At 42.4% G+C, this 21,703-nt stretch overlaps 1 protein-coding gene across 1 annotated transcript in view; it reads left to right on the forward strand.

Moving 5' to 3' along the window:
- Window positions 1–21,703, forward strand: part of LOC140238200 (uncharacterized) — an 85,270-nt gene that overhangs the window by 57,950 nt on the left and 5,617 nt on the right. The window contains exons 7-26 of the mRNA XM_072318137.1: window positions 879–1,043; window positions 1,857–2,498; window positions 2,591–2,879; window positions 3,139–3,686; window positions 4,255–4,632; window positions 6,309–6,431; window positions 7,425–7,703; window positions 8,033–8,169; window positions 8,522–9,313; window positions 9,654–9,838; window positions 13,544–13,784; window positions 14,351–14,587; window positions 15,780–15,959; window positions 16,543–16,636; window positions 17,058–17,315; window positions 17,660–17,835; window positions 18,706–18,838; window positions 19,199–19,290; window positions 19,852–19,998; window positions 21,240–21,340. Of these exons, the coding sequence (XP_072174238.1) occupies window positions 879–1,043; window positions 1,857–2,498; window positions 2,591–2,879; window positions 3,139–3,686; window positions 4,255–4,632; window positions 6,309–6,431; window positions 7,425–7,703; window positions 8,033–8,169; window positions 8,522–9,313; window positions 9,654–9,838; window positions 13,544–13,784; window positions 14,351–14,587; window positions 15,780–15,959; window positions 16,543–16,636; window positions 17,058–17,315; window positions 17,660–17,835; window positions 18,706–18,838; window positions 19,199–19,290; window positions 19,852–19,998; window positions 21,240–21,340 (5,197 nt within the window). The remainder of the gene's footprint in view (window positions 1–878; window positions 1,044–1,856; window positions 2,499–2,590; window positions 2,880–3,138; window positions 3,687–4,254; window positions 4,633–6,308; window positions 6,432–7,424; window positions 7,704–8,032; window positions 8,170–8,521; window positions 9,314–9,653; window positions 9,839–13,543; window positions 13,785–14,350; window positions 14,588–15,779; window positions 15,960–16,542; window positions 16,637–17,057; window positions 17,316–17,659; window positions 17,836–18,705; window positions 18,839–19,198; window positions 19,291–19,851; window positions 19,999–21,239; window positions 21,341–21,703) is intronic.

Below are 21,703 nucleotides of genomic sequence, written 5' to 3' on the forward strand. Positions count from 1 at the left end.
TAACTTTTGGTAGTGATCCGAGAATTTTGGGGGAATTTATGAAGGATTTTTGATATTTTGGCAGGTAGGGTCAATGAACTTAGGAGTTCAGGCTGCGCTTATTTGAGGTTTGTAAGCGCGCACTAAAGTGTGTGCTCTAGTTTCTGCTGGGGAGAGACGCGCCACGTATCTGAGGGTTTATGACGTAACAAAGGCTTCTATATTAGGAAATCGGGCAATTTTTCAGTGGGTGAAAATCACTAATCTGTATGGAAGAGCAAGATCATCAGTGGAAAGTAACTGCTTGGCGGAGGTCTGCGCTCTCGGAGTGCTTTTCTAGTCTTTTTCTTTGTAACAAAGGACCACTTGTAGTATAACACAAATTGATGAAATTTGATAATTAAATAATTTCTCGGTTTATTGTTTCGCATGCATTCACCTGAAAGGTCCCAGGTTTTGTACTGTACATTTCTTTTTTTAAAATTGGGATTTATATGTGTTCATTATGTTCCTTTGATCTGCCTTTGTTTACCCACCCCTTCCTTCCATACCTTTTATTGTCATCGTCTCTTCATCACATTCATCCCATATTAACTGTTCCACTATGTGTCATGATATACAATGTATGCGTCATTTAATGACACTTGTGTCTGGACACGTTATATGCCTGCCTTGTGACAAACATCTATAATCAACAATTGTCCCTGTATGTGGACTGATGCATTCTTATCTTTGCTGCATCAAATCCATTTCTTCTTTTCACCATGGTAACCAATCTGACTAACACCCATTATATCATTCGTACCATCTCTGTCCTCACCCGGTGTCTATCTCCTCCTTCTCCATCCCTCTTCTTCCCCTCCTCCCCCCCCCCCCCCGCCTCTTCTCTCTCCTTTTAGCACCACCAGACCTTCCCCTGAGCAAGTCGTACGATGGTGGCCCGCCCAAACTCTTCATCCCTCCACCGCCAGTGGCCCCTCCCAGTGGCTCCGCATCAAACGTGGGGTCGGACTCCGACTACGAAGACATCCCCGAGAACGTCAGTGTGTGTGAATCATGTCAGGGTGAGACAGAGATCATCTATGGGGTCTTCTCCTCCCCCCTCCCCTCCCCAAAACCCATGATATGCCATTTTTGTGAAGATATGCCTGAAGTTGGGTGCTGAAGTCATAGATGCTTGACAAATTGTCAGATTACCACCCTGATTACCGTGCGTACAATTGTGTATGTACATTTGTCATTCTGTTGTTCTGTTATCTATGTGAGTGCATTGTTAAAATACACTTGTTTCTCCATCAGAAATCTGAGTGTGAATGAATTGAACATTTTATGGATTAAGTAAGTCAGGAAGGCATGCTGCAGTATATACTCAGAACTAGTATACTCAGTAGCTGCATGCATGTGTCCAAGGTAAATCCGTGCCATTTGTTTGGCATATGTTAAGCAAGTGCCTCAATATAAGTAATTCATGCATGTTCAATTTATCTATTTTTTGTGGTCGCCATTCTGCAGAATTATGATGAGTAACTGTTATCATAGCCCCCCCCCCCCCCATGGATTTGTGTACATTCACATTCTCATTACATGTGTAGCATTGTCAAGAAGTGTGATGGTTCCCCATCGTGGTGTTTTCTGTAATATTAAGAAATGTAGCAACAAAGAAAAGATTTTAAGAAATGCATAGAAATGCAAAGGAAAGTGATTTGTTGAGCTGTTTTGTACAGTCTTCACTGCCAAGTGATTGATTGTAAAATATTGGAAAAAAGACCAGATTTATATGACTGTGATTATAACATCAGTGATAAATCAGCTTTTATGATGTGCTATTGAGACTATGACATCATCTTTACATTTTTCGTATTCTTTTCAATACTCAGATGACAACAATACACCACCCCCAGCACCAGCAGAAGCAGCGGAGGCCCTTATCAATAGACTCGGTTTCCTATTCAGCCAGGGCCCTCGAAGTGCCCCGCCTTGCCTTCCGTCTGGACCTCCACCGCCAACCATTGGCCCCGAGCCGCCTGAGCTTCCTCCTCCCAGACAACCCCAGTCAAGGCCAATTCATCCAGACCCCAACCAGGAGAACATCAATCCATCTCTCAGGGCGGGGGTGACACCGGCCAGTGAGCTCCAGAAAGTGCGGATGGCACAAGGAAAGGGGATGATGCCGGGGATAGTTCAGCATCAGAGATCTGCACAGGGTCCAGGTGTGATGCAAGGACACCCTGGTAGGACTCACGAGGGAGACGGGGAGCCTCTGTCGAAGGTCCCCCGCCATCCCAGCGACAACCAGGTCAGCTACAACCAGCAGCATCCTCAACAGGGTTTCAGTCAAACTGGAAGAGGGAGCGGGCGAGGAGGGAATCCCCCCAGTGGGTACAACCACAGCAGAAAGGGGAGTGGGCGCGGCAAGAACGCGCAGAGTGGTGGATTTCACCAGCCAGGGAGGGGTAGCGGAAGGGGATCGGACAGAAGGGGTTCAGGAGCGGGGATAAGTGATGGGAATGTTGGCAGCAGTGGGCGACATGTGCAACCAGTGACTTCTATACCACCTCAGGGAGCACCACAGGTGCCAATGCAACAAGTACCACATAGAAACCAAAAACAGGCCCAGCAAGTGCACCAGATGCACCTGCAACAGCAGCAGATGTACCAGCAGAAGTTGCAAATGTCCCAGCAGCAAATGTACCTGCAGCAGAAACAGCAAATGCAGCAGTTGCAGTACCAGCACCAAATGCACCAGATGCAGCAGCAGCAACAGCAGCAGAACATATGGCAGCAGCAGCAGAGGTTTATTCAGCAGCAACACCACCAACAGCATCCCCTGCCTCACCAGCAACCTCATCAGCAACCGCACCAGCAACCTCACCAGCCACACCACCTTCACCAAGCCCACGGTAACGGTGTGGTGCAGGGGAAGGTGCAGATGGTGACCGACCAACGGTTTGCCACCGTGCAGTCCATACCTACGGCTGCTTCGCGGCAGGGTAAGGCAGCTGAGCAGCAGCCACACAGGGACCACGTCCAGCAGATGGAGTCTCCACCATTGCCAGGTGGGCAAGATAGATTGGGCAAGCTGCCATCAGAGAACCCTGCTCAAAGGACCAATGAGCAGCAGCCTGTCACAACCTATGCAAACACTACAAATCACAATAGAACTGGTCTTGTTGCCGGTGTGCGTGCCAATACGCTGGAGTCCCGGAGCAAGCAGAATCAGCGGGGTCAAGCGCCCAAGCAGACCTCCCAGGGACGCCCGGCCAGCTATCAAAGCCCCGGAAATGAAGGGGGACCTAGTCTCGAGAATAGACTGCAGCAGCTGCTGGATGGTGGCGTCAAGGCCGATTCCGGTGCCAGCAACAATACAAATGGTGCTCCAGCTGGACAGAAGCCTCAGATGGGCGTCCAGGATCAAGGCGGGTCAGTTGCTGGCGTCGGCGCTGGCGGCCACCTCCGGCAGCAGAGTGTCGACATGATCAAGCCAAAGATGGCGCATCCCCGAAAAATTCCTGGCGCAGGTCACCAGCGTGGCGCCTCCCTGGATTCGTCAGCCAACGACACCAGTAACATTTCATTCAACAGTACAGTCTCTTCCCTGGATGATCACTCCATCACTAGTGTCTCTTCAATGGAAGGTTTTGATATGTCATCCATGCAGGCCCCTCCCACTCCAACCAGTCCACGGGATGTGATGGCCAACATAGAAGGTGCTGTCTCATTTTGCCCACTTGTTATTTCATATTCAAGAAATCATTATTTATCTCTGTGGCATTAGATCGTTTGGCTCGTGGGATGATAGCTGTAGTTTTAGCTGTTAAATTTTTGCTTTTGGAAATAAGGACTAGTCAATCGTAGATCAGATCAATGTGGATATTAACCATTATGTGATTATAGAGCAGTTCCCAAACAGGATGAACAGGTAGGAGAAGCTCTGTAATTCAGGTGGCACGCTTCAAGCATTCCACTCTTTCGTACCACCTAGAGTCTTCATAATCATAGGACTGTTGTTAGAGGTGAACAGATTTTCACTTACATTGTGGCTGAAATAGATATCAGTAATGTTTCCGTCTGCCAAAATTAATATGGTGTAAAGGTATTCGTGCTAATTTTATGACAGTGTGCTTGTGGAATATAGAAGAATTTTCCATGTACCAGAATTTTGTCAAGTAAGTGATTGTGTTCTTGCTTTTGTGTGTGTGTGTGTGTTTGTGTGTGTTTTTGTATTTATATTGTTTTGTTTTGTTCTTTACTTTATGCACATTTACTATATGATAGGCAAGCAATTTAGACTAGGTCATGCACCAAAGACTGACCTCAGCAGCCAGCGAGCTCAGCAGAGTGCCAGTGAGACCAAAGCGCCAAAGTCCACTCAGCGCCCTGCCCTGTCCAAGCAGTCAGCTGTCCAGCAGCAGGCCAGCCTGACCAGCCAACAGTCACTACCCATGCCCAACGGTCAGCTGCCCTCGGCCGCCCAGTCCAGACAGCCCAATCACGTCGTCATCCCCGCCCAGCAGGATCAGAGGTCGCAGGTCATGGATGCCGGAGAGAAGCAGGACGTGGGGTCAGAGGGCACCACGGTCTTCACCAACCAGGAGGTGTCCCTCAGTGGGCGGGGCACTTTGGCCTCCCAGGCAAGGCTTCGCTCAGCATCGAGTAAGTCTTCTCCTTCTTTTTCACATCACTGAGATTACATTTTGAATTGTCACATTTTATCCACCTTCAAGATCAAGGCAAAGAATCAATTGCACATGGTCAAGAGCAGTAGCCACCATTCCACATGTGCATGAAATCAATGTTTTTTTTTTTTTCATATTACATATTTTTGTTGTGACTCAAGGCTGCACACTGGTACTAGTCCAGTAAAAATCACTGTCAGACCAGCAACTTTTTCAGGAACAGACCAGTAAATAATGGAAAAACTGGGTACCCACAGGTCTGACAGACAGGTCGAGCCAGTGGGAAAAAATGGTCAGCGTACAGCCCTGCGTTACTGATACATCATTGCCATACTTGGAACATGGTCAACAATCATCCCATATTCTCTTGATCATGGCTTGATGTTGAAATTTGCTGCTCTCTCTACCCATGCCACGTAAGATTAATGTGCTGTTTATTTATTCTTCATATGTGACTCTTCGTTGAAAGAAAATCTTACAATAGGTTGGTTTTCCAGTGAGCCTGAAAATATTGCATTTAGGATCAACTCAACTGATTAGGGTTTTGGGGTATTTTATGACAGCATTTTTATTTTTCTCTCTAAATTCAAAGTTTGGAAACATACAAGTAAGTATGAGAACTTTTTTTTTTTACCGATTTTGTAAGTCCATAATTTCTCTGTCTCAAGTTGCCTTTTTTCCCTTTTCTCCTCTACATGAGGTATATTCATGAAAGCATGCATGAAAACCACACAGAAACATTACAAACAATCAGCAGCAACATTGATACTTGACAAATTGTGGATAGAATGTTTATCAATGACTTTGACACGAACTGAAAAATTTCGTCAAGCGACAATTTGTTGGTTTTGTGATGCAAGGTCACATATACGACTGTCCCGTTTTATTCCAGTTAAAAGCAATTATATCAGTGTTTGGGCTTTCACATGTCAGTAAGTACTTCATTCTCATCTCAGATTTGTGAGGTTAGTTCAAAGTGATGACAATAGTGACATAATACATTCAGCAATTTTCCAGCCTATTTGATGTTGTCACATCGCTCGTGCTGCTGAGGTTTATCTTATGCCCCTGTGATGGGGAGTGTTTTGATGTATGCTTCAGGTCTCAGTTTCTTCTGTCTATCTGTGCAAAGATCTTTCTTTATCTTTTTTTTTTTTTTGGTGTGTGTGTGTGTGTGTGCTATGCATAATTTTTTGGTTCACCAGTGGGGGCAACTCAGTTTCATTTTGTCATGTGCGCCCTTGCTTCATTTGGCTTGTATATTTCTCTCTTCAAATGCGTCCGTGTATTACACTCTGGCCTTTCAGTTCCTTGGCTTCTAACGAAACTTTCCATTGCATGATGCATAAGACTGAACTCCTCCAGAAAGTGCACAGCAAGTCCGAATTACCTCAATTTAAGGGGAACACTTAACCATTGACTCCATGCAAATGTCAAGATGGGTACTGGGTAACTTCTCCCACAGTTTTGATACCGAAACGATCCTTGTAGAAAATGACACCACCTGTTGGGCAGACTTGTTTCTCGGTTCCTTGCTTTATTTTCTTCATTATTATTATTTTTTTTTTTTGAGGTTTCCTTTTACTGCGATCACATTTTGCAATCTTTGCTATGATTTGCTGTGTGCTGTGCACAATTTCTTTGTTTCCGTAGCAACCTCTGCTTCCAGCCCAGAGGCAACCGATGACATGTCTCTGCTGCAGGGTCGACGAACCTTCACTCGAAGGTCGCTCAGAGACAAGGAAAATGGCAATAAACTCAGTCCTGACTTCAAAGGTATTCTAAAGTCTACACAAGACTGCACATACTGTAGGTTTAATGGGAAATTAGCCGAAAATTGCCCCTAAAATGACCCCTTATTCCATCAAAAGGACTATGTATCCTCATATGCCAAAAAGTGGTGTATATTATCTGCATTTGCATTTGTGTGCATTCTCACATTTCCCTTCCTTTCAGTACAACGGTGTGATGCTTTTGGGATTTTGGGAATCCTCTGAGCTGGCAATTGGGTGCAACCATTTCAAAGCATATTGATTTCACATTCATGCTGGTTTTTATTCTATGCCAAGAATTTGGTTCATTTTTGTTCCCTGTGTGCATCCTATACCTATCCTTTGCAGCTGTTTTAGTTTGCCCTGGAAGAGGATTATTTTCGATATCTGAATCATGTCAGATAAGTAAGAAAGCTGTAAAGGCAACGTATCTGCCAGTTGATACTTTTGTAATTCAAATTCAATGCTGTAGCTCCCAGCAACTTTGTCATTCAGTTACTTTGGTTTTTAAAAAAAATGTGTGAAGAAAGTTAGGTATGCTGTTGTTCTCACATGTGAGTCAAGCTTGATTTTGAGATGGCCAAATTTTCTGCAGAAAAGAGAAATAGTATGGCTATAAAGTCATTTTTATGTGACAGTTCCATTTCAGTTAAGAATATATTTTGTGAAAAACATTTCCACTGAAAAAACATGCCCCAAATAGGCTATGTTACTAAGAAATTCAAATGTATCAGTGTTACATTATTTTTCTCAAAAGCCTGGTATTGAATGACTTAATTCACCTCTTCGTACCACAGGGTTTCAATGCTTGGAATCCAGTATGCAAGCAAGTATTGTTTTTTGTGGAACAAGCATAGAGGCAAAGTTATCAATTTTTCAGGAGCTAATATGTTTGGCTTCTTTTAATGTTTACATGTACATGCATACTGTAGCATTCTGTTAATAGTACATCGTTCTATTGCTCCATGTTGCCTGCCACATGTGTTTTTTAATGCAGCTCGCATGCAAGCCCTGAAACCAACTCACCTGCTGCTACGACCCATGACCTTCGAGATCCCGGGCTTCAACCAGAAGACGCTGTTCGTGGGTAGGGAGTGGCTCTTTCCCGAGCTGGAGCGCTGCCTCAGCAAAGACCCCACCCTGGCGGCCAAGCTGAAGGGGGTGGGGATCCTGGGAGACGTTGGGACGGGCAAGACATCCATCGTCGCCAAGATGGTTTCGCTCAGTACTCTCGGTAGCCTCCTCATCAACAGTAACATCCACGCCCCTGCGAGTGGTGAGATGAGTTTTGTCTTTCGTCAACCAGCCAAAACATTTCTTCTTCTTGTGTATGTGGTGTACTGTATGTAAAACCACTCTACATTATACCATGCAATATGGAAGTACAGTGAGTTACTTTATGAACCAGGGTACCTTATGCATAGTTTAGTGGTCATTAAAGTTTATAGCATGTAACCAAAAAAAAAAAAAAACCCAAAAGTATTGATTCTACTGTATACCACAAGCATTAGATGTTACTTATCTCTTTCTGCATGTAATGATTCTCTGTTGAATGAAACCTAGATAATATAAGATTATAATTCCAGTTGACTGTTCTCACCTCAGTGAACACAGATCAGTCGGCGCCCACCAACCAGAACAACATGTACAACAGCAGCGCGACGATGACCCGTGCCAGACAGCAGTCAGAGCAGGCTCTCATGTCGCTGGCCTCCCAGGTTGTGGCATTCCACGTGTGTCAGGTACGTTAATTCATGAATAGCTTTCAGTGGCGACCATCAAGGTAGGGATAGCTATGGTGATGGTGGTGCTGTTAATAGTGATAATAGTAATGGTAATGGTGATAAAGGTGATTTTGATGAAGGTGATCATGATAATGATGAGAGCGAATTATCTGAAGGGCGATAGATTTTGATAGAGAATAGCAGTGACCAACAAGGATACACCATTCTTACTATCAATTGAAATTTTAAAATGTTATTATGAGAATGAAATGTAGCATAATGGCATATTATAAAATTATAGTTTATCTGAGTTTCTGAAAATGGAAGCTGTCCTTGCAGTCACTCACCTGTCCTTCTTTGCCAACTTCAGGCTGATAACAGCATCACATGTCTGGTACCGGAGTTCATCCACAACCTAGCAGCCCAGCTCTCGCAGAGCCTCAATGTCTACAGGGAGATGCTGCTGAGCGAGCCCCAGGTCCAGACGCACCTCACGCTGCGGGAGTGCACCCAGAACCCTGGCGACGCTTTCACCAAGGGCATCCTGGAGCCGCTCAACATACTCAAAGCTCAGGGAAAGATTCCGATGGACAACTGCCTGATCCTGGTCGATGGCCTCAGCGACGCAGAGTTCCACAAGTCGGACTACGGCGACACCATCGCCTCGTTCCTGGCGCGCCACATGACCCGCTTCCCGCAGTGGCTCAAGCTCATCCTCACTGTGCGCAGCTCGTTTGCCGAGCTGACCAAGATGTTGCCCATCCAGCGCATCTCGCTCGACAAGGTCTCCAACTCCGAGTTCATCCAGAAGGATTCCGAGTTGTACATCAACCACAGACTCCAGTTGAGCAACACGCTCAGGACTAATGTCTCCCTGAACGGGAAGGTGGAGCAGTCCATGATCGCCAAGTTCCGCAGCCACCTCCAGTCGCTCAGCCGAGGCTGCTTCCTCTACCTGAAGTTGACCCTTGACCTCATCGAGCAGGGCTACCTGGTGATGAAGAGTCCCAGCTTCAAGGTGCTGCCCATCAACCTCTCAGAGATCTTTCTCCTCCAGTGCAATCTCAAGTTCCCGACGATGCGGGCCTTTGACCGGGTCACGCCCATCCTCAATGTGGGTCTGGCCTCTCTCTACCCCCTGGGAGATGAACTTCTCTTTCAGGTGAGAGATACAGACTGTACAAGCAAATAAGCAAACCGTCTCAAACACATTTCATACGTCACAACTACTCACAAAGTTACAAATTAATAGAATTTTCATGGCATGTAAGACTGCCGTCACAAAAATCAGCTAACATTTTGCGTCTTGAAATGATTAGTGTGCCATGACTTCTTGTTCTTGTCCACTCTTGAAAGTGTGCGTAACATCCTCATGATTTTGTCAATTTAGTCACTCGTGTGCTCGGAAGGATTTCGTGCACAATTGGCGGAGAGAAGAAAAGTGTGCATTAGATCCACTGAGGGGTTAACATCTCATTCCTCGTTCTTTTGTTGCTTGGTAGTCTGCCAATGCAAGTTTGACCAAAGACTTCATGCCGTGGAGCGAATTCCAGCAGCGTCTCAAGCTGATTTCGGAGTTCCTGTGTCTGCGCCGCGACAACTGCCGAATGTTCTACCACCCATCGTTCAGGGAGTGGCTCATTCGCCGGGACGACGGAGACAACCCCAAGTTCCTCTGCGACCACCGGTAAGTGGACAGATTTTCTTTTCCCACATAATGTTGGAATGGAGAATAGCTGATGACTTGCTTTCAATCAGCATTGCTCTGGCTTGTGGACAAAAGAGTCAACTTTGAGATTCCATTCATGGTGCCCTAGCATGCATCTTGAGAATGAGTTCCACCCCCATTTTTATTTGCCAGTCACAAGAAGTTTGGATGACAAGGTAACACACTCATTCAGGAACAGTCTCTCTATCTCTACTTTGTGTGTTCACATAACTGCATCAGTATTGCACTGCTGGTATGAGATACACCTCCACTGCACTAGGTTCCTTGCACTCTTGCTGTTGTGATCTGGTAGGAATTGCCATGAGTGAGATACTTGCAAATATTCAGAGCAAAATATGTGTTATATTTCTTTATCGTCTATTCATTTCTTCCCATCTTTTGCTGCAGTTGTAACTTCTCCGTTGAGAATATTATGCCATTCACAAGTGCTTCTTTTTCTGTCTGCCAATGCCTTACAAATTTTGAGCAAAATTTTTTGCGGTATCCTTAGTATTCTCATGTGCTGCTTTTACTCCTCGCATAACAACATCATCATCATCAATGCGTCATTGCCTCCGTACTGTTTGCCCAAAACAATATTTGCGCTTGCGCATCTCTACATTCTCCAGAACTGTGCCTGTTTCATGCAGCCCTTTTTTTCTCTACCTTTGGTGTGTTTCACTTTTATCTCATATATTGCACCTTTCCATATCTTCACCAGCAGTAAATGTTGATTTTTTTTCTTCTAATGTCTGTGACTTTCAATATTCTTGTATTTTCATTTCATTTGCCTCTTTTATCATTACCCCTTTGTACCTTCCTTCTGTCCATCTTCCTTCTGCTGTCTGGCCCATCTCTCACTCTTTCTCTCTTGGATTCTTCCCTTGGATTATCACGCCCATTCCACCCCCCCCCCCAACTCCGCCCCCATCTAGGCAAGAATCGGGTAACATTGAAGGAGGGGATTCCCCCACCTTTCTGTGTGACAACAGGTTAGTGTATTCCATCAGCCTACTCTCAATGCGTTCGCATTGCCCGGATGTGATGTGAGATACAGTTACCCTGTTTATAGAAAGGTAGTTTTCCCCGCCCGTCTCAGTATTAGAACCTCCCTCGGTTTGTTCTTAGCTTCAGATGATACCTTTAACTACTGTACCATGCCTAACCAATATCACCATCATTATCATCACTATCATTAAATCATTGTGGGTGATACTTACTTGTAATCTTTCAGCCACAAGACAAAGATGGCAAGGTACATGAATGTGCAAATGCATATCAATAACAAGGATTTTAGGTACTACACACCCAGTAAAGATGGTAGAAATAATGTCATGAAAAGGCGTGCAGGTCATATTATAGACTTTTGGAATACACATGCAGATTACCAGAAAAGGGGTGTACAGGCCTGTATTTGCTTCTTGTGTGTAGTGCCTCGGTATTTAAAGCCAGACATAGTTCTTGGAAGGGCTCAAAATTCATCTTCCATCACTTGGAATTTACTTCCAATACTTCGAAAGGGTCTACCAAGAAGCTTACGTGGCTGACGCGATTTGCCAGGATGATGAGCTGTTTTGGAGTGTTTTGAGATCAAAAGTGTGGAATAATCTCGATCGTAGTACACAACTTTTATTCCAGAAGAGCCCTTTATTTCAAACATTTTGTATACATAAGGTGTACATTTTAGAGCAATAATCAGCAGTTCTGCTGGCATAGGAGAACTATGTCTTAGCTGTAACAGTTGCATTTGAAGGGAGAGCAACTTGACTACTTTCTCACAAAACAGCAATCGTCTGCAATGAGCAAGAAGCTAATACCATTGTTTAGTTCTTTTATTGTGTTAAGTATCTTTGTTGACTTGTCTGTTTGTACATCTTGTGTGTTTTGCTTTCCTACCTTACAAGCTGTTTTGGAATCCTGTGCTTTTGTGCCTTCCTTTTCTGTGTCCACATCATCCTGTGTCATATAACCCAAACCACTGTCTAGAGAGAAAAGAAAAGTGCCCTCTTCAATGTAAAAACAGTTCTTATGCACTATGGTGTGAACCCTTAACTCCCTTCCTTCCCATTTTGTCTTTCCTAAACCCCATTCCAATTGTGAGCTCTTCAATTTAGAAGGTTTTGCCTGCATGTTTTCTAAAAATGATAACAAAAATGGAGCTGTTAATGATATCATTGTTCTGAAGATGCATGTTTGAATAGGTATTTGTGTTTGTATGAACATATACTCAATAGCTGCTGCTCCAAGACCCAATTAAGAGACTGGAAGATATGGTAGTCAACCAGAATGACATTGTTTTCTAAAGCTCATGTTTCAGCATGATGATTGGTCAAGCATTGCTTTATTCATTCAGACTTTCACACACCAAAGCATTTGAAGAGTTTGTTCGCAAAAACCGATAAGTCCATATTTGCCAAATGGAGATATTTGCGATTAAAGGTCAAGAAAAAGAAAGAGAATAATAAGAAAAATTTCACTTCTTTTGACCATAACTTCAAAAATGTACCTTTATATGTAGTGACCAATATATCATTTAAGAGGTATTATTTTGTACTTTATGACAGAGACCGTACTTCAAAATCTTCAAAAATGGACATTATGTTTTCGGGTCGTCCGTCCGTCCGTACATCCGTCCGTCCCGTTTTGTTTTTGTCGATATCTCAAAAACCGTGTAGTGGTTTTACATCAAACTTGGTATGAGGGTATATCCTGGGGGGATAATACTTTATTTGGATTTTAGGGTCATGGGGTCAAAGGTCAAATGTCACAGGTTATTTTGTGAAAAAAAAGGTTGAAAATTCATGTTTTTCTCCATATCTCGCAAATGGTTCAAGGTATCTTCATGGAACTTCGTATATATGCTTGTTCCAATAGGCAGTGATTATCTAGGGAAGTTGGGGTCATGGTTCAAAGGTCAGGGGGGGTCAAAGGTCAAGGTCAACTCCTCAAAATATCACTACTTTCCTTATATTTATGCAATGCCTGAAGGTTTTTTTTTTAAAAACTTGATGTATACATGTATTACCCAATATATATTTTGTGGGAAGTTTCTTGCCAAAAGGTCAAAGGTCAAAAGGTCAAAGGTCAAGTGAAAGTGTTGAATTGCACTTTTTCCTCCATATCTCAAAAGTAACTCAAGGTATCATCATGAAACTTACACATTTATGCATGTTCAACCTAACAGTGATTCTCTTTGGAACTGTGAGGTCAAAGGTCAAAGGCCAGGTTTAGATAATGCTATTTTCCCATTTGATACTGAAATTATACTTTTTCTCAATACCTTGAAAATTACTCAATGCATAAACTTATAAAGGGTCAAAAGTCAAGTAAAAATATCAGTTCCCCAAATACCTGCATCCAATTGAACCTAGTTCTAGGAAAGTGAACATTCAGCACATTTGTGTCAAACCTGTCATTTTAATATTTTGCCAATTGTGTGAAACTGTCATCACACATTGTCAAGACATTGTACTATAGACCTATTAGGAGAACCATGCATTATGGCGGAGGCATATCAGTCGCCGTAGCGATATATCTAGTTTTAAAAATGAGATGCAAAAAGTAATGCATACCGTGAATGACTTGCACATCTAAAAGTATGTATCACAAGCCCGAACATAGACTTTCTCTATTCCTTTTAAACTTTATATCATTTCTTTTATCAAACCTGCCATCCACTTCCAGGGCGGGGCACGCATCCATGGCATTCTGGCTGAGTCGCCGGGGGCGACGGCTGGGGCGGGACCAGTCGTTTGAGCTGGGCCACCACATCCTGAAGGCCCACATCTACAAAACGGTTGGACGCCACCTGCCCGTGGGCCACTTCACGGCCAGGGAGCTCCAGGCTATCTGGATGAAACTCAATGCAGAGGACCTCTCAGCCAGCCTTGTGATGAGGAGAAACCTCTTCTTCCCAAACATCAAGGTATGAATAATTTCAGTTCCCTCTCCTCTTCCCCTCTCCTCTCCTCAAGAGAATGTTGTGAGTTGGAATTGCAGTACAGGAAGTTCTGTTAAACTTTCCTTTGCTTTGATATCAGTGAAAATGCGATTATTAGGTGATGCCAAAACAGTGAAATTGCCATCTTTGCATGCCGGAAGAGACATTTGTATATTTTGCTTTATAGAGTTTTTGCACATTCCTGTGCTACTGTTACATTCTACTCTTCAAATCCATGTTTATTGATTACTAAGACAGAAAAGGCTGATATTGCTGATTATGATTTCTCTTTGATGCCAGTGATAATGATAATAATTGCTTTCCATCATTAGTAATACAATGTAGTGATTATTGCTGTTGATATGTATCATTCTGATTATCATAATTGATGTTATAGATATTGCAGTCACCATTTGTTTTGTGTTGATTGCAGTTTCATCAATATTTGCACTTCCAAGACTACTGACCTCATTGGAAAATTTTTCACAATTTGTCATTCATAGACTGCCGCAGTACTGAGATTAAATGCCATCTTGTACTTTGCCTTACAGGTCAGCCGACTGCTGCTGCTCGCGGGAGCCTTGCCGAACCAGAGGACGGACGTGATGAATTGCGCCCCCATCCTCTGCGTCTCGGCCAGGGAGGGGCACACGGAGATGGTGTCCCTGCTCCTGGAGTTCGGGGCCAACGTGGACGGCGAATGCGACCGAGGAATGACGGCCCTCTGCCACGCCGCAGCTGGCGGACACCTGGAGATCGTGCGGATGCTATTCATCAAGAAGTCCAAGGTATGGGAATAGATGTGCGGCAGTCGGTCAGTCACCCCTGCCAGAATGAGTGGCACCTGTGGCTCATCACACAGATATGGCTGCAGAGTAGGGGTACATAATTAAAGGAAAAGTCCACCCTGCAAATTAGTTTGTGTCAGTAGAAGCAAAAAAAAAAAAAAATTAGAAGATATTGGAGGAACAGGACAGTGATAATCTGAGCAAATTCTGATAAAAACTAAGAATGTTATGATTTTTTTTTGTTTTTGAAGTTGTGTTCAATCAAGCACAGATTGGCAACTCTGAGGATGTAGCATGTGAGCTCATCATCCATTTGTCCAGTGCATAGGATTCCATAAAATCTCTCTTGCAGACCTGTGACTGTGGGGGGGGGGGGGGGGGGGTGGTCATGGGGTTCAGCGGAACCCCCCTGTTTGCTTGATATTGCTCGGTATGTGTAAAATAATGGAACTGAACATAAACTTGAACTAAAAGGGTCCACTTTTTCTAATTTTGAACCCACCCCCCTAAAAATCCTAGTTATGGTACTGCTCTTGCTTTCGTTATTGATGACGGGATATATTTTTTGCATGCAAGGGTGATTGATCACAACTTCAAAAAAAACATGAATTATTCATATTTCATGAGAATTTACTCAAACTTTCATTGTCCTATTTCGCTTTTTTTTTCTGCTTCTATTTGCACAAACTTGTTTTCAGATTGGATTCCCCCTTTAAATTGTCAATTGGAAAGATGCTCATTCCACGGCAAAGCAGATGATATTCCTTGAGAGCAGTATTATCAGTGTGTGTACCAGAAGATACATACATACAATCTCATTAGGTACTTTCATTTTCCTTCTGACCCCTGGGAAAAGCAAATATAGGGAAACCCCATTATAAGTAGCTTGCTTTTAACGAGATGAATTTGGTGGTCCTGATTTTCTGTCACTGTACATAGCTAGTTTTTGTTCTAGTACATTTACAACATGATACCTGTAAAAACAAAGTAAAATCAGTGGTCCTGGTGACTTCAGTAGTATGAGGTTACTCTGTAGTGTATTTGATTTGGGAGTATTCCTTCAGTTATTCACAGAAACAAAAAGTGCAAGCGTGCCAGCTGATGTCGAGTATTTATGTAAAGGCGAACTATGACAGATGAATTTCCATTTGATTGACATAATTTTCATTCGAACTTTCTGAAACCACCATAGGTCGTTCACACTGATAAGAGTGGACGGTGTGCCATGGTCCATGCGGCCGATCACGGTCACCTTCCCGTCCTGAGCTTCCTCCTGCAGTGCGACTGGACCAAGGATGACCGGACGCAGCTGACCCACAAGTCGGTGGCCCAGCAGGCCCTGGTGGCCGGAGCTGGCGCGGGTCACAAGGAGGTAGGTTGACCCCTTTTCTGTGAGTGTACGTAAATGTAGTCTGCACCAAGTAGTCAATGAATAGGGATCATGCAGTCTTGTTAACCATTATCACATCAAGATGTTGTTAATGTGGAATGGTCAAATTGTTACACCCAAATGGGACCTGTCTGACTTACATTTTCTGCAAGGTAAATGGAGGAAAAAAACAAAAACAAAAAGTGCCTAGATAGTTACACGTGAATATAAAGGCATAATTGATGGTTGAGGGATTTATGGTTCTCAGAATTACAGGGCTCATTATGTTAGGTTAAAGGTGACAGGATGCTATGACACTGCCTGTAGCATTGAGCAATTTATAAAGTAAACTCTTTGATTTTGCATATATCACATTGAAAAAGGTAGTACCACCATGTGCAAATTATCTGCTAATTCAAAAATTATTATTGGAGTAATTTAGTGTAGGTATGTTTGTAATATCTAAGTTCTCTCCCCTCCCCCACACACATACTAATGATCATAGTGTGTGAGATATTTCCCATGTCTGGTGTGAAACTGTGGTGCTAGATTCATGAAAGCAGTACTTATTTGTTTTGTCATTCAGATCTGCACTTATTGCCTGGATCTGAGTGATCCCACGTCTGTCACCACAAACCTCCTGAATGTTAACGATCCAGACACTCTTCATGGTGATACAGGTAAGATGTCATCACAAAACTTCACGTTTTCATCCCAAGGAGCATACAGGAGAGCCTCTTGAGACAGTGCATATGAGCTTCATTTAAAGCAGATCCAACATATAACAAATCTTTTCTTTTTTTAGATTGTACACTTGAAAATGATTACCTTGTTGGTTACACATGAAAATTATTACCTGGTAGGTGCTTTGCATCCAGCTTGCAGCTAATTTTTAGTTCCCTTCTGAATTGTTTGATGATTCCCTTTAAATATAAGACCTACCCTTTAAGATATTCTGTGTAATTGTTGTGGAGAATTTCACCAGTGCCAAACTTGTGTGCATAGTGGAAATATCCCTATAAGAGAAGCCCAAGATAAATAGAAGTAATTTAGAGTGGGTTTTGTTTTTGATACTGACCACTCTTCCTTTGTTTTCTCCAGCTTTGACGGCGGCCTGTAGCCAGGGTCGCACGGAGGTGGTCAAGCTGCTGCTGAAGCGCGGTGCGTCCGTCCAGAAGAGCAACCAGTCGCAGATGACCCCTCTGATCTGTGCGGTACGCAAGGGCCGCTGGGAGATAGTGGACATCCTCCTCTTCAACCACGCCGCACTGGAGGAGACTGACCGTCACGGTCGCTCCCCTCTTATGCTGGCTGCAGGGGAAGGTCACCTCGCCGTCTTGGAGGTTCTCCTCAGCAAAGGTCAGTTGGCATAGGCCTATAAATCCCCCCCCCCCACACACACACACACACATGCACCACACAACCCCATTTCAGGTCAATCTTGCAAGAAAAGTGGATTGTTTATTTCTCTATCTATTGGTCATTTCATCATTTGTAAGGTATTGTTTCTTCTCTTCTTTTTTTTTTAACTAGCTTTGTAGAATAGCCTGAGACACAAAATTGTAACATTTGATGTTGGATGTTGGACATTTTTACACGTACCAAGTTTGCCTGATTTGAAACACGATTACAAGCACGATTGCAATTACGAATAACGAGCACAAAACTCCTTCTGAATGTCTCATTGAATATGTCCTGTTCAGGTGCTTCGGTGCAAAATTTTGACAAGGAGGGGTTGACTGCACTCTGCTGGGCTTGCTTAAAGGGGCACATCAACATCGTCAAGTCCCTGCTGGAAAGGGGCTCTGCCATCGACCATGACGACAAAAATGGCAGGACGCCACTCGATCTGGCTGCATTCTTTGGAGATCCGCAAGTGGTAAGTGTACTGTAAAACGAGGAATGTTCATGTGCACTTTAATTTTGCGAATTTCGCAAGCACCAATATTCTCAAAATTAAAATGCACAGGAATGTTCCTGTCTACAATACATGCATTGAATGCCAGTGGCAATTCACAAAAATTTCATGCCGCGAATATATTATGTTTTACAGTATTCCTTTTGTAGCAGTGCAGAAGACTTACCGTCAAGGCAATAAAAGCAACTGGACTTGAAGGAGCAAATCATACTTTGTGTCATCAAAATTATGCGCCAATGCATAGCTTTTTTTATGGAGAAATTTGAGAGCTGTAAATCTACTCTGCCAAACCCGTTTGCAGAGTAGACTTCAACTAAGCTCGTGCTGTTTTCACAAATGCCAAATATGAGATTAAACTTCAGTAGGAATTCTGAGGGCATGTGTGAGAGGTATGCTATCTTTAAATGCTGGCTTACAAGAAACCTGTAGCATCCAGTGTTCCAACAAACATAGTTTTTTTTTTTTGTGACATGATGCCATACGCATGTGACAGACGAATTTTATGGACTCCCATTGATCTCATGGTTGTGTTGTGTGATTGGAACCAACATGCAATTAAAGAGAATGCTAGTACAAAAGAGGAAACTTTCGTTATCATATTTTACAGTGATCCCGTTTCAGTAAATGTCACTCACTCGTGATTTTATTGAGGAGAGAGGATCCACTCATAGCATAATATGTCCCCATAAATATTTTCATGGTTTCATTATGTGCTCGATGGATTTAGTTGAATGCAAAATTTGTAAAGATTTCCACACAGCAAAAAATGTTCTACCTTTATAATCAATGAATAAAACTTACCCCTTTACATTGGTGATTACCACACCACAGGTGCAGCTGCTGGTAGAAAAAGGGGCCAACATCGAGCACATGGACAACAGCGGCATGAGGCCGCTGGACCGAGCCATCGGCTGCCGTAATACATCTGTTGTTTCCGTCCTCCTGAAGAAGGGTGCCAAACTCGGTGAGTCACTTGACTGAAATAACGATAGTTCTCGATAAAAATGTCTCGTTGCCCCCTATAGGTGTTTGGCCATTCAAGCACAATATATTAAGTTTCCTTTGACCTGTGTATTATTTCAACTATTAAGGCAATATTTTCAGTTGTAGATCTTATCTTTGTCAATGATATCTGCGTGCCTTTTACCGATTGATTTTGACGCAGTATATTGATGAATGTTTTTACACGTGCTGATTTGTTCATCCATTCATTCATCCATTCATCCATTCATCCATTCATCCATTCATCCATCCATCTGTCCATCTGTCCATCCTTCCTCTGATGTACTAACCTATCTATCTATCCATCCATCTATTCATCCAGGTCCCGCATCTTGGGCTATGGCAACATCCAAGCCCGACATTCTCATCCTGCTCCTGAAGAAACTCATGGATGACGGCAATGCCCTCTACAAGGTGGGAAAGGATACCCATTTCCATCATTCCTGCAGCACCCTAATGGATTATCATCAGAACACGTTCAAGATTCACTTATACAATACAGACTTTGAAAACAGTCCAAAGACAAAGATCATACTGGAATGGAACGTGGACTCGAAGGAAATTGTTAAATATGCTCAGTGTTGATTGTAAGAATAATATGAAAATTTTGTTTGGAACAGCTATTTTGTGAAAAAAAAAAAAAAAAAAAAAAAACCAGAGACACCGTGCACAATGAATAATGTCCTGCTGAGTGCATGGTGCGCTGTGTTGTTGAAAGCCGAATGAATTTCCAAAATGTCTTTGATGTCATTTTGAGCATTTAGTGACTTTGCAATAAGTGCGGAATCAAAATAAAAAGAAATCGTCATTATTCTTGTAAGGTGAGCTTTTCAGTGTATCAAATAGTCAGTTTTTTCATTAGATATCACAAAGAAATAGGCATCGTCTATATGCAAATGTGAAAAAAGAAAAGAAAACCAAACCCCAAATATACCAAGAAAAACTTCCCAACTTGTGTTTCCATAATATCTGTAGAAGGAGAAATGGCGAGAGGCATGCCACAAGTACCAGTGCGCCCTCAGGAAGTTTCCCTCGGAGGGGTTCGGGGAGGACATCCGGACGTACAAGGAGCTCAAGGTCAACCTCTTCCTCAACATTTCCAGATGCAAGAGAAAGCTTGAGGTAGGCATTCAAAATTTGAGAGGAATCAAACATTTGTATTCATGCTATTTAACATTGATATATATCCCTTTTGAAAATTCACAGAATTTTGCATGGTTGAAGAATAATGTCTCCCACATCGTGTGTGAAATTTTACAGTAATACACCTCAGACTTTTTGTTGACAAAATTTTTAAAAAATGAAAAACTAAACCATATCACTCATGAATGCACTCCCCTTTTTTTACTGGGAATTACTGTTGGAATTTTTTTTTTCAGATTCCAAATAGATTCACTGGAAATTTATAGTATTTTTGTTCCCCCCGACATCATTAAGAAGTTTCCAGTTTTATTACTCTGAGGAAAGGTCAGAATTACCTACCTTTACAATATGCCAGCTTTTTAATTTTCTGAGTTGCAAAAAGGACACACAGTCTTTCACCCTTAATTTTTCTGAGCCTCATTTTGATGCATGCTCTTGATAATGACTTTCTTCAATTATTTTTTCTCACCCAAATAAGTATCAAAAAGTAACTTACAAATGGAATATTCATTCTTATTTTGTTATTTTGTAAGTTTCAGAAATGTTTCTTTAATGCTTTCTGGCTTCCTAAATCCTCATGTCATAAAATACACCCACATCCCAGTCAACTATTCATATTTTCAATCAAAATTCAAATTTGTACTTAAGCTGTAAGTAATGATAATAATAATTCATCACATGAAATGTCTCTAAACGCTACAGGGGAAAAAAAAAAATTTTGGTTGGGTTTTTTTTCGCTGAAAGTTTACACACATTATATACATTACACTAGATGTATTCAAATCCAAAGTACATACAGAAAATCAGTACATGGTATTGCATTGGTTTTAATATACTTTTGATATATTCTTCTCATAGATTCTTAGCATGAGCACAAGTATGTTTTGAATCCTAGTATATGTTGAGAAGATTAATTTGTATAAGTTATAGAGAAAGAATTATAGGTTTTTTGCACTGCTTGAGCTCCTTTCCCCAATTTATTGCTTGTAAAAAATAGAAAGAATGATTAAAGATATACCTTTACAGCATCTCTACTTCTATTGATGACTAGTGTCATGATTATCGGTTTCTAAAAACTTGGGGAAGATAAATGCTACCAGTAAGTCTTAGTATGGGACGTGAAGCTGTCAGTTATGTGGTTGTGCTGGCTTATTTGCATTTTATTGCTTCTGCAGTGGCTGCATAAAGACTGTATATACTTGTCTCTTTTTTCTCCACAGGATATAACTGCGGCTATCGAGTACTCCAGTAAGGCTCTTGAGATCAAACCAAAGTGTTTTGAGGCGTACTATGCTCGCGCCAGAGCAAAGAGAGCAATAAGGTGGGTTGCTGCTGCACTGCCGTACTGCCAGCCATGATGTCATTCAAGTTTTGTGATGCAAACTTATGAATTCTGTTGGATTTCTGTGATAAGGCAATTACTTTGATTGCTATAGTTTGATGATGTGGAGCCCAGCAGTTTATTGAAATGTAGTGGGCCAACTTCCCTCAAAATGCACCAGGTTTTCCATTCTGAATTGCACCACTTGCTATCACATATCAAGTTTTATTAGGGATTCATTTATGTGCATTAATACTTTTGGTGTACTTTTTCGTGTAGCATTGATGCCATTCATTTGTGACAGCATGCACTCTATTGACACTCGTATCCTCTGTTAAATGAAGTATTTGTTTGTGACACTCC

This window comes from Diadema setosum, chromosome 14 (genome assembly GCF_964275005.1).
Source record: "Diadema setosum chromosome 14, eeDiaSeto1, whole genome shotgun sequence".
In the NCBI taxonomy this organism is placed as follows: Eukaryota; Metazoa; Echinodermata; class Echinoidea; order Diadematoida; family Diadematidae; genus Diadema; species Diadema setosum.